Source organism: Engystomops pustulosus, chromosome 2, assembly GCF_040894005.1.
Source record: "Engystomops pustulosus chromosome 2, aEngPut4.maternal, whole genome shotgun sequence".
Lineage (NCBI taxonomy): Eukaryota > Metazoa > Chordata > Amphibia > Anura > Leptodactylidae > Engystomops > Engystomops pustulosus.
Window position 1 is genome coordinate 239,700,708 of NC_092412.1, and position 16,263 is coordinate 239,716,970.

Genomic DNA, 16,263 nt, shown 5'->3' on the forward strand with positions numbered 1-16,263 from the left:
AGAGAGGTATCTTTAGAAAACGTATAAAGTCACCTACAAAATGCTGCATGACCAGAGTGGCCCCTTCAAAGAGCTAACAGGGGGCGTACAAGGATTTGGACCCCGATATCTATTGTTTATTCTATGGACCATGAATAGATTGAGAACTTGGAAAATCCCTTTAAGAAACAGCAACATTTGGGATAGGACAGTGATGGTGAAGATAAATATTTCCCAGCAATCATCTTGTCCAGTCGTGGGACTAGGGATAATTGCAGTGCCAGTACTTGGCCAATAGGTGCAGCAGTGGGTCAGGTGCAGCTTCCAACTGTTACTACTGGCAGCACCAGGGAGCAGAAGCCGCCATACTGAATGATGTAAGGAAATTTACTGAGGTCATGGATAAAAATTTCTGGGGACAATTTTACATCTTTGATACTGTATCTATTAGAAAATGGTCCAACATTTACTACTACATGCACCAGATCTATCAGAGTGGCTCTTGATGGGTGATAAACCTGCTGCACTATTACATTGTCTAGTCAAAGCTTATATCACTAATAGTTGGCTTAGTTTAAGCCTCAATTTTGGCCAATTTTGGCCAAATTAGGCAAGTTTAATAACATTAGATTTAAGGAAACCTCCATTCTGAAGCTACTACAAGGATGAGCTGTTCATGCAAGGAGGGGCCATCAAAATGATAACTACACTGGGTTACGTACAAGATAGGTTCCATAGGTTTGTTCTTAAGTTGAATTTGTATGTAAATCGGAACTGAATATTTTATAATTGTAGATCCAGACAAAAAAATGTTTTTGCCCCAGTGACAACTGGAGTTTCAAACTTTTTAGTTGTAATTGGACCAAGGATTATCAATAAAGCTTCATTACAGACACCTTACAGCTGATCATTGCAGTCTGGGACTATAGTAACATATAGTCACAGTGGGCAGAGGGGTCCGTCTTTAACTAGGGGTCGTTTGTAAGTTGGGTGTCCTTAAGTAGGGGACCGTCTGTACTCATCTTTTCCTGTTCACTAGTTATAGTATAAGCCTCTTCTTCTAAATATCAGTCATTTACTTTCAAATGATAAATAGTAAACTTTCATATAGTCGGAAACCTGTTTTATTACCAGAGAGTGCTATGAGGTAACCTACCTCTTCTATGTTCTGACTCCTAAGAGTCCAACCATTTTTTTTCTGCTCCATTGATCACCCAGGGAAGAAGGAAATAGTAAACGTCAAGAAATGGAAGCAAAGTGGAAGAGGCTTAAGATCCTAAAAGATGACCTACAAGAGTCCCTGGAGAAATCAGACATTGAGGTGCAGGATCTCATGCAGGAGCTGGCCTCGCTGCGTGAAGAGAACAAGACGTAAGCGAGACGTGAGACCTCCTAGGCTGAACCCCCAGATAATCTGCTGGTCCTCGGAGAAACAGGGTTTCCACTAGTTATCATAGCTATTGTAAGGTGCATTAGTTTCCATATTATAACAGATAGAAGTGGTAACAATCTGGAATTTTTCTGGATTATCTAGAATTTTCAGTAAAGTTATCAAGACAGTTGTCTCTGCTCAAATAGGGCAAGGGCTTCTGCCGATCCCTCCTGGGAAGGTTGGGAGGGGGAGGGGGCTGGTATTTTAATGCTTTTGCCAAAGAAAAGTAGTTAAACATCACAACAACTTATCAGTACAAGCTGTAGGATAGTTTTCGATTATGTGCCCATCAAAACAACGAGAAATCTCCCACATCCACAGAAGAAATTGCTTTTCTCCTGAGCCATTATAAATGTTCCATCAACTTCTGGGCTCCTCGTCCTTCTCCACCGCATATGGACACAAAAGAGATTAGACTTATTCTTAGTGTTCCTGTCCCTGTCCTCACACATTACCACGGTCTTCCTAACTATGGTGTGAAGTATGATCTTCAGTGATGCCATGGCAGAAGACCTACCTCTTAGTGAGTACACGGAAGATATTAGTGTTCTCTTCTCTGTAGCCTTCAGAAAGAGAAAGCCAAGTTCCTGGACCTGATGGAAGAGGCCGACCGGCTGAAGCTGAGCCTGGAGCAATGCGAGAATACCGAGCGTAGGGCACGCCAAGGGGAGAAAGAGCTGGTAGGATCATATGTACATATAAACCTATGAAAAATCAGACTGCCCACTAGGTGATGGTTCTTACTCTTATTGGGGTCCTGGATTTCATATATCCTATAGTTATGTTTTCTCTGATAATAACCACAATGTCTCTGACCAGGAGAGAAGATGTCTCCACATGGAAGAGAAGGCAGAAGAGCTCTTGCATATGGTAAGTATAACTCAGACACAAGTGTGTGTGAAGCCGCTATTGTCTTCTTACCATTTCAAACATTTTGCTTTATATTTATTCTTTAAAACTTTTTGCTCCTAAAAATAAATTGACATCCAAAATACATGAATTCAAACCCCCTGCACAAAATTAAAGGGGTTCTCCAGTCATAACAAGTTAGCCTCTATCTACAGGAGAGGGGCTTACTTATTGATCATAGCAGGCCTCAGAGATGGGTCTGTTGTACCCCTATTGCACCCAAGTTCCATTGCTACTCCGTTTCGCAGTCTATGGAACTGACAGAGATAGCCAAGACCCCCACCGGGATCTTGATGCCCCCACCAATCAGCAAGTTAGTGGGGCTTATTTACTAAGGGTCCCGCATCTGCATTTTTGTAGGGTTTCCCAACTTTTCGGGCATTGAGTCGCACGCAATTGTTTTGTGTTGCAATCGCACCAGCTTTCACGCTACACAAATCGGGGAGCGGGCCATTGGACAATACAATGGATACGGACTACACGTGGGATTTAACAATTCAATTTGTGTCACAAGTCATGCACTGACATTCACCAGGAAGATGAAGGCGAACTCCTGCAGACCTGATCAGGGGAGGGACACATGTAGGAAATCGGGCGCACAATCTTCATGAATCGCGGCAGATGGGCATTTTGGGGGACATTCCGGATCGGGGATCACGCAGGGAGTGGGTAAGTAATTGTGCTCCAGTGTGTATTTGCCTAACTTCTTGTGACTGAACAAACCCTTTAATAATGGCTACCTACCATCATTAAAAAATATATATTTATTTAACAGAGCACAAAACTGTTATATAGTCCAACGTGAAAGGGCCACACTTCAAAATTATAATCGTGCATACAGAAGCACCAAGTACCACAGCACAGCCCAAAAAATCACCAATAAACACAGCAATGCATCACAAAATACCAAACCAGAAGTACCAAATACTACAATGTTTTAAAAAAATACCAAACCAGAAGTACCAAATACCACAGTGATGTAAAAAATAACAAACCAGAAGTACCAAGTACCACAGTGCTGTAAAAAATGCTACCCTAGATGGACCAAATATCATATTGCTGTAAAAAATACCATCTCATAAGTAGCAAATACAAAAGTGCTGTAAAAAATACCACCCTGAAGTACCGAAAACCACAGTGTTGTAAAAAATACCACCTAGAAAAACCAAATACCACCTTGTTGTAAAAATACTACCCCAGACGTACCAGGTATAATAGTGTAATAGTGTATAAAAATCTAGCCCATAATAATATCAGATAAATATTGTAGTAGAGCCCTAATATTATTCAAGAAACATTAAAGAGGACCTGTCACCCCCAAAAAATACCCCCACCAAATATGTTCCCCCTAATCCTGTCCCCAGCCCCTTTATATTTATTCAATTTTTTTTTCAAATTTGTGTGTGTAAAGTTTTAATCGATCCGTCCTTTTACCAAATAAGAGGTCGGATTGTCATACAGGCCCCCTAGCAGTCGTTCATGAAGGGGCCGACCGACATACCCCTTCCACGCCCCTGTCAGTAAAGATCCTGTAAGAATCGCCGGCAGCAGTGCATGTATTGCACAATTGCTGCCGGCTCTATGTGATGCAGCGCGCTGACAGCGGCTGACGAACATTCAACCAGCGCTGTGAATAAGCCCCTCTGCAGCCGCTTTCAGCACGCAGCATCGCATAGAGCCGGCAGTGATTGCGCAATACATGCGCTGCTTCCGGCGATTCTTACAGGTCCCTGACTGACAGGGGCGGGGAGGGGGTGTGTCGGCCGGCCCCCTCATGAATACGGCTGACTGCACAGGGACAAGTACGACGATCCGGCCTCTTATTCGGATCGATTAAAACTAAGTTTGCACACATACATTAGAACAAAAATTGAATAAATATAAAGGGACTGGGGAACTAATTTGGTGGCTGTATTTTTCAGGGGTGATGGGTCCTCTTTAAGCAAAACATAATGATACCTAAAAACACAATCACCAGATGAAAGACAATATACAAATCTCAGACTGATTATTAATAAAAACAGACCCCAGGCCAGTCAAGAAAATTAATAAATAGTTACCTTTCGTTCATCCTCTACAGATCCGCTGTAGTACAAGCAGGTAACAAGTGCAGCACTTGCAGCAAGGAAGGACTAGGGAGTATTAGACCAGGTGTAGGCCACAACTGGTGGAGTAATGCAATCCTGCTATGGAGTAAGCAAGAGAACAGCACCCTCCTACTATAGTTCCTACTAGATATCTCCCTCTGGTAGTGACCCATACAATAAGATGACATCAGCAGCTATGGCAGAGTAGAAAACATGCCTATCTGCTAGCTAGTGACTTTTTTGACTACTATTGTTCAGTCTCATTCAACTGAATGGCGGCTTAGTTACAGTGATCCATCCGGGCCGTTACACATTGAGCCGTGTTTCCATCTCTGTACCCCGAGTAGTCCCGCTACTGCAGCTGCTGATAACTGATGATCATTGGAGGTGCTAGACCCCCCGCTATTCAATATTGATGATCTCCTCTGAAATCTAAGCCATCAATACCTAAAGAAAATAATGTATTTTTACTATTCAGGATATCACTTTTGCGGGATCAATATTTCCTTTGTTCTGTACTTTGTGTTTTGTGAATTTTTTGTTGAGATTTCTTAGGATGCTAATACAATAAGTAGATAAGTCTGTAACCAGGTCTGTATGTAATTCTATATCACGTAGATAAGTGTCTCTGAAAATGAAAATAATTTGTTACGTGATGATGTCACCTGGCTGAAGCAACAAATCGTGGAGCTAGAGGTGAGTTTTATGGGTGAAGCCTCAGGAAATGATCAGAACTGGAGATATTTATATACAGGCGGTCCCCTACTTAAGAACACTCGACTTACATACGACCCATAGTTACAAACGGACCTCTGGATATTGGTAATTATTGTACTTTATCCTTGGGCTACAATAAACAGCTATAACAGTTATCACAGGCGTCTGTAATGAAGCTTTATTATTAATCCTGATTCTTATGACAACCCAACATTTTTAAAATCCAATTGTCACAGAGACCAAAAAAGTTCTGGCTGGGATTACAATGTTAAAATATACAGTTCCGACTTACATACAAACTCAACTTAAGAACAAACCTACAGACCCTATCTTGTATGTAACCCGGGGACTGCCTGTACATACATAGATATATTTCGGAGATATATAGATACATTTCGATTTAGGTGAAAGGAAACTGTCCCGCACACATTATCGGTCCACATTACAGACACTATGGTACTAGTTAGGCAGAGAGACATCTCTTTTGACCCCACCATGCACGTGCATGCTTGGCTAAGGCACCTTGAAGCTCCTCAGAAGGACAACATCCATTATAATTGTTGTTTGGAAATGGATTGAGAAGAACAGACGGCCATTTTTTGTGACAGTCAATTTGTGGCCGGAGAGAGAAAACGAAGACTGTTTGTACCCACCAAACTCATTGCCTTTCTTAAAGGAAACCTACCATCAAAATCAAGCCTGATAAACCAGGGAAACTCATAACACTAGGGTATGTGACTGTAATCTTCTTATTTTTGTTACCCATGGTCTCCTTCTTTTTAAAATCAACTATTACAATCATGTTAATGAACCAGAAGGGCTCACTAGCCCATAGACCTCTATAGGGTGTATTTATTGTGTGGTGATGGACATTGGCAGGGTGAATGGCGCTCACCCACTGATGTCAGATGGGCCCCAGACAATGAGCCAGACACGTGATGTTGGTGTGCATTAGACCTTATGTTGTACTTTCTTTGTGTTTGCTCCACAGGGACATTTGAATACAAAAAGTCTGGAGTTGAAAGAAAAGGATAATCAGGCACAGGAGGTGAGGGATATTTTTATGGAGATCCAGATTTCTAATGAAAAGAACCATGTCAAACAAACAAGAAGCGGTAGCAGCCATAGTGGCTGCTATGGGACCCACAGTGTCGGGGGCCCTGGCATCCGACCTAACACACTAAAAAATGGTGAATATATATATATAACAGTGAAAACTTTTACAATACACAGATGAGTTGGGAACTCAGATAAGAAATGTCAGGGGAGGGGATGGCAGGACTAGGAATCTCTTATCTCTAGCATCCTGCCATATACTTCCCCCAGGGAAGGGTCTGCAGTTACAAGGACATATATGTACCCTCAACCCCATTCAGAATGGGTGTGGTGTCCATCGTCTCCTAGTTACGCCCCTGTTCCTTCCTCTTGGCCTGAGAAGACCAGCTCCATGGAAAAATGGGAATTTGTAGTATTATTACACACTTGTTATATATAGTAAGAGCCAGTGTTGACATAGGTAGAGTTGTGAGTGATTGGAAGTTTAACATTCCCCACTTATTTTGTATCATTCCCATGACGCTTCAGCACAACATAAAAGGTAAGGATGGGAACATCTGCATGAGGCTTCTTGTAGATGAATGCTACATGTTGACAAGTTAAATGTGATTCATTCCAGAGAGAATTGGTAATAGAAGAAATGAGGGTAACAATGAGCCAGTACTTATCTATTAAACAGGTGAGTATCGGTCCATGCCTACACTCTTATTACACAGCTGTCATGGGGGCCCTCATGTATCTGGAATCTTCTTTTTCAGGTTCTAAATGATAAGATCCAAGAATTACAATCTCAGTTGGAAGAATCTTACCAGGAAATTGCAATGTCAGTATCTCCTCTCTGTGGTTCATTCAGCAATCTAGAATACAGCTTTACCACCAGTCCATTCTCTTCTGTGCACTAGCCATGGTTATATCCTTCCGTCCCATAGTTAAGTCTTAGCACGCAAGGGGACATGGGAATCACTGCTCTCGTTCTTGCTGAACGGATATTCATAGACGGTTTGTTAAACAGACTGATTTCTTATAGGAGAAAAGCTGTGGAGGAGAATAGTATGATAAAAAACCCCAGTGCCAGTACTATAATGTACGAGATTATAGAGACCAGACTGGTAAGTGAAAACCTGCTAATTCGGTTTCTAATTATTGATTCCTTAAACTGAAAGGAGGTCTTCTCCTGTGTCATATACTCACTGATACAGAGATACTAAGCCCATCATACAGTTCCACATCATATCTTTAGTATTGGGAAGTGATACTTACTTATCTAGTAAAGTAATTTTTAAGTTTGGTGTAAATCAGGTAATTGGTGCATTCGGGTCGTTACCTTCAATCCCGAGCATAGCAATGGAACATTGTATCCTCTCCTGTCTATTTCTAGGATGATCATTTCTTTCCTCCATCTAATCCCAACCACTGCTGTGATATCTCTGGACCTCGGTATGAAATGTCATAGATGCCTCGTCTGGTTACTTACTGGCGCACATGCAGTAAACTGAGGCGCATGCGTCCAGCTCTCAAAGACTTTTGCGCATACTCCCAAAGTTTTTCTCCCACCTGGATTAGAATGATGTAGGGACCCATGCACGCTGAAAAGGTCATGGCCTTTCCAAAGCCGCCCTGATTTACATCAAGCTTCAAACCTAAACAATGTTTTAGATTTGTGGAACAGAGGTAGTATCACTGTGTTAGTGGTTAAGCAACAGTGTAGATGGTGGAAGTTGCCCTCTTAAAGGGTCTTCTAGGCTAACCTGAAAACTCATTAATGGCCAAGGCCAGAAAAAATAAGGTGTACGCACCTACCCCCAGCACTCTGTTACAACTTACCGCCACTTCAGGTCCCAGCCAGGCCATAACTGATGAGACTTCTATTTTTCATATGTGAATGGTGCCATCCCTGCTCATACATTACCATTTTTGGTAGTAAGTGAAACTAACGTCCAATCAGAGGTCAGCATAGTGGCTCTCTGATCAGTAGAGATCTAACTCTTAGGACACCCCCGATACCAAAAATCAACATTTATTAGTCTTTTAGAATTTTTTCATCTATTTTTAGGAGAAACAATTGGAGCAGGAGCGCATGAAGAACGATGGCATTCATGGCTTTCTAGGGTGGAGGTAAGTTCTTCACCAGGTGCTACACCTTAAAAAATGTGCCAAAAACCTGACCACCTTTGAGAATACCAACTTCCTTTGACGTATTTTTATTTCCTCCATGTATTATAAATACTAATCTCATTAGAAGAGCGCTTTCTTGTGCATATTTAGGTGGTCATCCCAAACAAGTTTAGGATCTATGGCCCAGATTTACTGTGGCTTCTACAGCTGTTTTCTGGTGGAGAAACCATGTCAATCTCCCTCTCCCCGACACTTTCCACAACCCACACGCTACTTAGGGCTGGGGGGGTCGTATGAAAGTTACTACAGGTATAGTCTTAACTTGAGTTCTGACAAAGACTAGAGCAAAAAAAATCCACCCGTACCGCCCTGGTCTACAGGTCAAAACTGGCAAAATTTGTGCAACATCCTCCACTGGGGCCTAGACTTTTCTTGGGGGCCTTGAGGCAGCCAGGGCTCAGAATACCGGAGTGGCTGGCTATTAAGGCCTTGGGCACGCTGTGGTTACGGTGATTGGTATGGGGACCAGAGGATGGTTCAACAGCATGGCAGGTCTCCAGCAGGTGGTGTGTGCAAGAAATGTGGAGGGAGAGGCTGATGAAAGAGGTTTCTCCCAGGAGCAACCCATGGGGTGTATTTTGGAGTTCCTGGATGAATGAGTTTGGGGAGCTTGTGGTGGTTATGCAGCCTGATCCAGAGATTACACGCAGGCACATTGTACAAATCAATTTACAGTTCTTTGTTCAACTTCACAAAGCCGGCAATGGTAGCAGCAGATTCAGCAAGCTGGAAGGTTGATGGAGATAGCTGGTCCACAGGAAGGTTTACTCACAGGCTGGTAGTAGCTTCAGGCTGGGCTGGTAAAGGTGGAGCCAAGTCCGGACGGTGGACCTCTGCTCTAGGGGCTTAAGTTTCCCAACTTGCCCTGGGTGCTAGGCAGTAGCCTAAGGCACTTCTGCTTCCTTGTATTATGACACTGCAGAGCTGTACTCTCCTCTGCTTGCTTGGCTGACATGTACTCCAAGATGGAATCTCTCACTTGGACCATGTACTCCTGCCCAACAGGGATTTTTATACTCCCCTGTTCAGGTGGTAGCACCCTCCAAAGAGCTTCCAGCTTGCTTTACAATCGTATAGAGATTCTTATTGGACAACAACATTTCAAATTGTTAACTCTTGCCTTACCAGGCAGTGGCTACAGGTACAATTACAACGTTCTCCAGTATTAGAAGGTGATCAGTAGAGATGAGCGAGCACTAAAATGCTTGAGTGCTCGTTATTCAAGACAAACTTTTCCTGATGCTCGAGTGCTCGTATCGAATAACGAACCCCATTGAAGTCAATGGGAGACTCGAGCATTTTTCACTGAAAGAACACATTGAAAGAAGAACACTGAAGAAGAACACATTGCAGATGTTTGCAGATGTTTTCACTGAAAGAACACATTGAAAGAACACAGTGAAGAACACATTGCAGATGTTCGCGTAAATCTGCAATCTGTTCCGAAGATACGAGTGCAGAACGGTTTTCTTCACAATAGTATGTGAAAACAATATGTGTCAACATTGCAGATGTTTCAATGTGTTCTTCACTTAAATGATCCTGTGTTCACTGTGTTAATGTGTTCACTGTTTTCATTGTATTCTTCACTGTTCTTCACTGTGTTTTCTTAAGTAAATGCTCAATCTCGAGCCGGCGAAATACTCGTCCGAGCAACGAGCCGTTTCGAGTACGGACGAGTATACTTGTTCATCTCTAGTGATCAGTCTCCCTAACAGCTCCTAACATGGAGAGGGCACTATTCGTAACAAGCACCTTGCCTATGCATTGGCACGGGTGTTACATTTGCAACCATATTTACTAAGAGGCTAGAACATCGGTTGCTAGTCTTAATGATTCCTCCCTATGTTTTTGTCCGTTCAAGGATTACCATCACAAAATAAAAAAATAAAATGTACAAACGCATATGTGGATAAGATCTAAGACTCCGTTTCCTCTTGCAGGTTTCTGCTTAACATGATGCAACAGTTTCTTTGGTGCTCGTTTAGTGTTGGCTTCTTCCTCCTTGTCTTCTACGTTTTTATGCGGCTTTTCCATGCAGTACGCCCTGAATACCCACTGCTGAACCTACGCAGAATTTTCCTCTCAGAAACTGTAGACGTCTTACAGAACCTTCTGCACCCCTATTTGAAGCTGAGGGTACTTGGAGTGAAGCCTTCATAAAGGAGTTCAAATAAAATATTCCACTCTTTAAAAAATAAATGACAAAATCTATAGACTCAGTGCTAATGAGCTTATTGCGGCCAACATGGATGGATGACCAGACTTTAGCAAGTAATGGCGCAGTCACATCCAGGGATGGAAATGGATGGCTGTGTTTTCTATGGATAATTTGGTGATCATTAGTGATAATAGGTAAGGATGGAGGGTAAGACAAATAGCCCAGAGGAAGAGAAGATGAGTAGACTCCCTCCCTACTCTTCCTTTCTTATGGACCTTATACAGTTCCCTGTCCCAGTGGTTTGTATGCCTTTGTCAAACATTAGTGTCTGTCCATCCCATATTTCTTTCAAAGAACACATTGACGTGCCCTCATATTTATTGTGATCAGCTGTCTAGCATCACCTCGGTTCCTACCATTATTCCCAGCTCATTACACTGTATAGCTGCACAGAGGCTGCACACAAGATGGTCTTGTATGAGTTGGCACTGCATCGCTCAGTAAAGCGACTGTTATCGTATAAAAGTTGGTCTTTTATTGGTGAATACATAATGGGGGTCATTTACTAAGGGCCCGGTTCGCGGTTTCCCGACGTGTTACCCGAATATTTCCGATTTGCGACGATTTTCCCTGTATTGCCCCAGGATTTTGGCGCATCGGTGCTGGCATGCACGCAACGGAAATCGGGGGGCGTGGCCGAAAGAAAACCCTACGGATTCGGAAAAACCGCCGCATTTAAAAAACAAAAAGTGTCGCGGAGCTTGCACTTACCTTCACCAGGAATAGGCCGGTGTACTTGAGTGCATTACAGCAGACTTCAGCGCAGCAGCGCCACCTGGTGGACATCGGAGGAATTACCTTAGTGAATCCCGGCCGGACCCGAATCCACCGCAGAGAACGCGCCGCTGGATTGCGAATGGACCAGGTAAGTAAATCTGCCCCAATGCGTTTTGCAGCATATTGCAGCAAAGGCTTACCGGTAACACCCGCGATCAGTGCCGTCACCGATCGTGGGTGTTTTCCTGCTTATTGCCATCTTTCCAAGGATCGTCGCTCCCCGTGACGCCATCGGGGAGCGCCGATCCGTCGCCATGGTAGCTTCGCGTCTCACGAAGACCCGAAGCTACTTCGGGTTAACCCATTCGTTACAATGTGCTATCAGCACATTGTAATGACTGAGGAGTAAAATCCACATACTGTATTCTGCCATACTGTAGTATGGCAGTATATGATAGGATCGTACAGACACCCTAGGGTTAAAGTACCCTAGGGAGTCTGAAAAAATAGTAAAAATAAAAAAAAAAGTTTAAAAAAAATTATAATAAAAAAACCTACAAATTCAAATCACCCCCCTTTCCCTAGAAATGATATAAATATAAATAAAAATCTGAAAAACATTAGGTATCGCAGCGTCCGAAAATGCCCGATCTATCAAAATATGATAACGGCGTTTAACTCCGTAACGGAAAATCGCGCCCAAAGTCGAAAATGGCACTTTTTGCCATTTTAAAAAAAATTAAAAATTCTATAAAAAGTGATCTAAAGATCACACAGTCCTAAAAATGATAACATTGTAAACGTCATCAAATTCCGCAAAAAATGACACCACCCACAGCTCCATACACCAAAGTATGAAAAAGTTATTAGCGCCAGAAGATGGCAAAATCCCCCCAAAAAATTTTGTACAGGAGGTTTTAATTTTTTTAAATGTATGAAAACATTATAAAACCTATACAAATTTGTTATCCCCATAATCGTACTGACCCAAGGAATAAAGTAGACATGTCATTTGGGGCGTACAGTGAAATCCGTAAAATCCAAGCCCACAAGAATACGGCACATATGCGTTATTTTACCAATTTCACTGCATTTGGAATTTTTTTCCCGCTTCCCAGTACACGGCATGGAATATGAAATACCAAAATTTTGAAGTGCAATTTGTTTTGCAGAAAATAAGCTATAACACAGCTCTGTACATGGAAAAATAAAAAAGTTATAGATTTTTGAATGTGGGGAGTGAAAAATGAAAACGCAAAAACGAAAAAGGGCTGCAGCGGGAAGGGGTTAAATATACCTTTGTATAAGACGTAAAAGTAGTTGGGTTTTACTACATTATCTGTAACTCAGCACCTATGTAACACTCATGCTGTGAGAGAGGAGAGGGAGGAAGGGATATCACAACCATGTCTGAGACTCATACTGGAAGAATACTGTCTAAATCTTTTTGTGAGAATTGATGATGAAGAGTATTAAAGGACACCTGTCATCAGATCTGTGTCACTTGTCCTGTCACCTCTACCTGTTGGAGCAGCTCACAAGGATCCATCCCAGCCTTTATCTAGTTATTTCATACATTATTCATTATAAAATCATCTATTCTTTATCATGTAAATGAGGCTGGTCACATGGTCAGAGGCAGTGATGTCACCCCTGTTACCCCTCCCCTCTCCTCCCCCTGCTCATGTCTGTGTGTAATGTATAGTAAAGCATTGCTAGTGTGAGTGCTGCATCTGCTGACATGCTGCATCCTCCTAATACACATGTGAGAGACACAGACATCAGCTACACATGAATCTGACATGTTCTGCTGTAACATGGCTGCCTGGAGCTGCTGTATCTCCCCTATACACACACACATGCACACACAGGCTGCAGGGGGTGTGGCCACCAGCACCCGGAAGCACATCATTATACAGCCTCACATCATTATACAGGCTGTCAGTCATGCACTGGGGGTGTGGCTGTGCCTCCCACTCATGAATAGAGTGGACAGCTTGAATATGCTAATGCTTCATTGGACATTTCACAGGTCATTTGCATACAGCTTTAGGGCCTCATTGCTTAGGTTTACAGGCATGTAGAGGGACAATGAAGGGATAGAGGCAATGCTCTCTAATGGCAGTTTATGAAAATCTATTTAGTTTAGGGGGTTATTTTGCCTGACGGGTTCTCTTTAAGAAAAGCAGACCCATTACTGGACTTCAGCAAGAACTTCTGTGTCCAGTTCATAACCCCTCTAGCCGTTAACACAAAGCCACTTTTATTAGTTAAAGAGAACCCGTCATGCAAAATAACCCCCTAAACTAAATATATTTTCATAAACTGCCATTAGAGAGCATTGCCTCTATCCCTTCATTGTCCCTCTACATGCATGTAAACCTAAGCAATGAGGTCCTCAAGCTGTATGCAAATGACCTGTGAAATGTCCAATGAAGCATTAGCATATTCAAGCTGTCCACTCTATTCATGAGTGGGAGGCAAAGCTACACCCCCAGTGCATGACTGACAGCCTGTATAATGATGTGAGGCTGTATAATGATGTGCTTCCTGGTGCTGGTGGCCACACCCCCTGCAGCCTGTGTTTGTGTTTAGGAGAGATACAGCAGCTCCAGGCTGCAGCCATGTTACAGCAGAACATGTCAGGTACTTGTGTAGCTGATGTCTGTGTCTCTCACATGTGTATTAGGAGGATGCAGCATGTCAGCAGATGCAGCACGCACACTAGCCATGCTTTACTATACATTACACACAGACATGAGCAGGGGGAGGAGAGGGGAGGGGTAACAGGGGTGACATCACTGCCTCTGACCATGTGACCAGCCTCATTTACATGATAAAGAATAGATGATTTTACAATGAATAATGTATGAAATAACTAGATAAAGGCTGGGATGGGATCCTTGTGATCTGCTCCAAGAGGTAGAGGTGACAGGACTAGTGGCAGAGACCTGATGACAGGTGTCCTTTAAATACAGACAGTGTGTGAGCGGCGCCATTTTGCAGCATCATCAACAAGTGACATCATCATTCTCCGTAAACTGCTGGCTTTGCGGCATCTAACTGCCATGTGACGTACTAGTACGTCACGCGTCAGCTATGGGTGTATGGAGAGGGCTCATGGGCTGAGCCCTCTTCATACAAGCAGGGTGTTTGCTGCATATTGCAGTAAACACCAACCGGTAACATCCTAGATTAGCGCTAGTCCACAATCGGTACTAGCGCTAATCAAGGGTGTTACCGGTTGGTGTTTACTGCAATATGCAGCAAACACCCAGCTTGTATGAAGAGGGCTCAGCCCATGAGCCATCTCCATACACCCGTAGGTGATGTGTGTTAACCATTTGATTGCAACCGGCCATCTTGGCTTAGTTCGAGTGAGAATCTGTTGCCATGACAGCCTCGGTGTCTTTATAAGACACATTGTAACAGATGATGTGTAAAATCCCCATATACTGTCATAATGTGGTATTCCTTCTGCTATGTGTGAGACTCAAGCTGTGATGAGGAAGTAGAGGTTTCAGCAGCAGAATATTTTACCTCACCATCCAAGTGTGTGAGAATCTTGTTGAGAGAGGGAAGGGAAGCTGCACACTAAAACAGAGAACATGGAAGACCTATGACATAACTTATACTACAGTATAACATCACATCAGAAGAGTCTGCCCACTATAAGTGAAGATTAAAGGAATATAAAATACAATACACATATCATAAACAGGGAAAAGCAATACAAATATTGGGGGAGATTTATCAGAAGTGTCTGAGAGCTGAACTTTTCTAGTTACCCACGCAACCAATCAGGGCTCTTCTTTCATTTTCTCATAGCCTTATTTAGAATTAAATATGATCTCTGATTGGTTTTCATGGGAGACTGGAAGAGTTTTGCCTCCGACACTTCTGATAAATCTTCCCCATTAAGTTGTATCATCATAGTATCAGAGTTTATACGGTTGATAAAAGACACTTGTCCATCAAGTTCAACCAAGGAAGGGAAGGGATTGGATGAGGAAGGGATTTAGGGGAAACAATTCTATATAGCATAACCATCAATGGTATTTAGATGTAAAAAGGCATCTAGACCCTTCTTGAAGCTCTCTGCTGTCCCTGCTGTGACCAGCGCCTGAGGCAGGCTATTCCACAGATTGACCGTTCTCATAGTAAAAAAGCCCTGTCGCCTCCGGTGATTAAACCTTGATTTCTCTAAACGGAGACAGTGCCCCTCGTCTTTTGATTTGATTTAATCTGAAACAACTTACCATCATATTTTTTGTATGGACCATTCATATATTTATATAAATTATTCATGTCCCCTCATAGTCGTCTCTTTTCCAGACTAAATAAATCTAGTTGTTTTAATCTTTCCTCATAACTGAGACCCTCCATACCCCTTATCAGTTTTGTGGCTCTATGTTGAACCCTCTCCAGCTCCAGGACATCCTTGTCAATTTTCTTTTACAGGATTTTTTTTAGATATCACATATCAATGGAAGAAAGTGATTATATCATTACAGTTTCACAGACTAGGACGATACATATGGGCCAGGATTTTTGTAGATAGTCTGATACAGCGTTGTCTAGTGGTGCAGACTATATTTCTATGGAAGGTTTTTTTTTCCTCCTACTACAGTGGTAATCATGTCATCTTCCAGTGTACTGGCTTTAAATAAAGTGTAAGGCTCCCTGTGGGCATCCGGGTGTATTATAGAAGGCTACATCCCCGGTGTTTTATTGTTGACCATTTTGGTTCTCCTGTCTTCATGTTCAGTGGTGTGAGCCATTTCAATTTCTATTACTATACAATTTTCGCTTCCTCTCGGCTGGCTCGCTGTGTGTGTAATGGGACGTGCGGCGCTGGAGCTTATTCTGGGAGTCTGGATGCAGAGGCTCGAGGAACTAGTAAAGTCCTGTGCCTGCTGCCATATTACATGGTCACTTCATGTTTCACATTGATGATTTGGACTTTGGGC

General features: G+C 42.6%; 1 protein-coding gene across 1 annotated transcript; it reads left to right on the top strand.

Moving 5' to 3' along the window:
* The first annotated feature begins 249 nt into the window (after nt 1-249).
* LOC140116776 (uncharacterized) lies at nt 250-10,577 on the top strand. The gene is made up of 11 exons (XM_072133215.1): nt 250-356; nt 1,198-1,350; nt 1,974-2,091; nt 2,231-2,281; nt 5,026-5,103; nt 6,116-6,172; nt 6,800-6,859; nt 6,939-7,003; nt 7,208-7,289; nt 8,234-8,295; nt 10,299-10,577. Exons 1-11 carry the CDS (start codon nt 352-354, stop codon nt 10,516-10,518), a joined length of 951 nt encoding a protein of 316 aa, XP_071989316.1. The 5' UTR covers nt 250-351; the 3' UTR covers nt 10,519-10,577.
* The last annotated feature ends 5,686 nt before the right edge of the window (nt 10,578-16,263 follow it).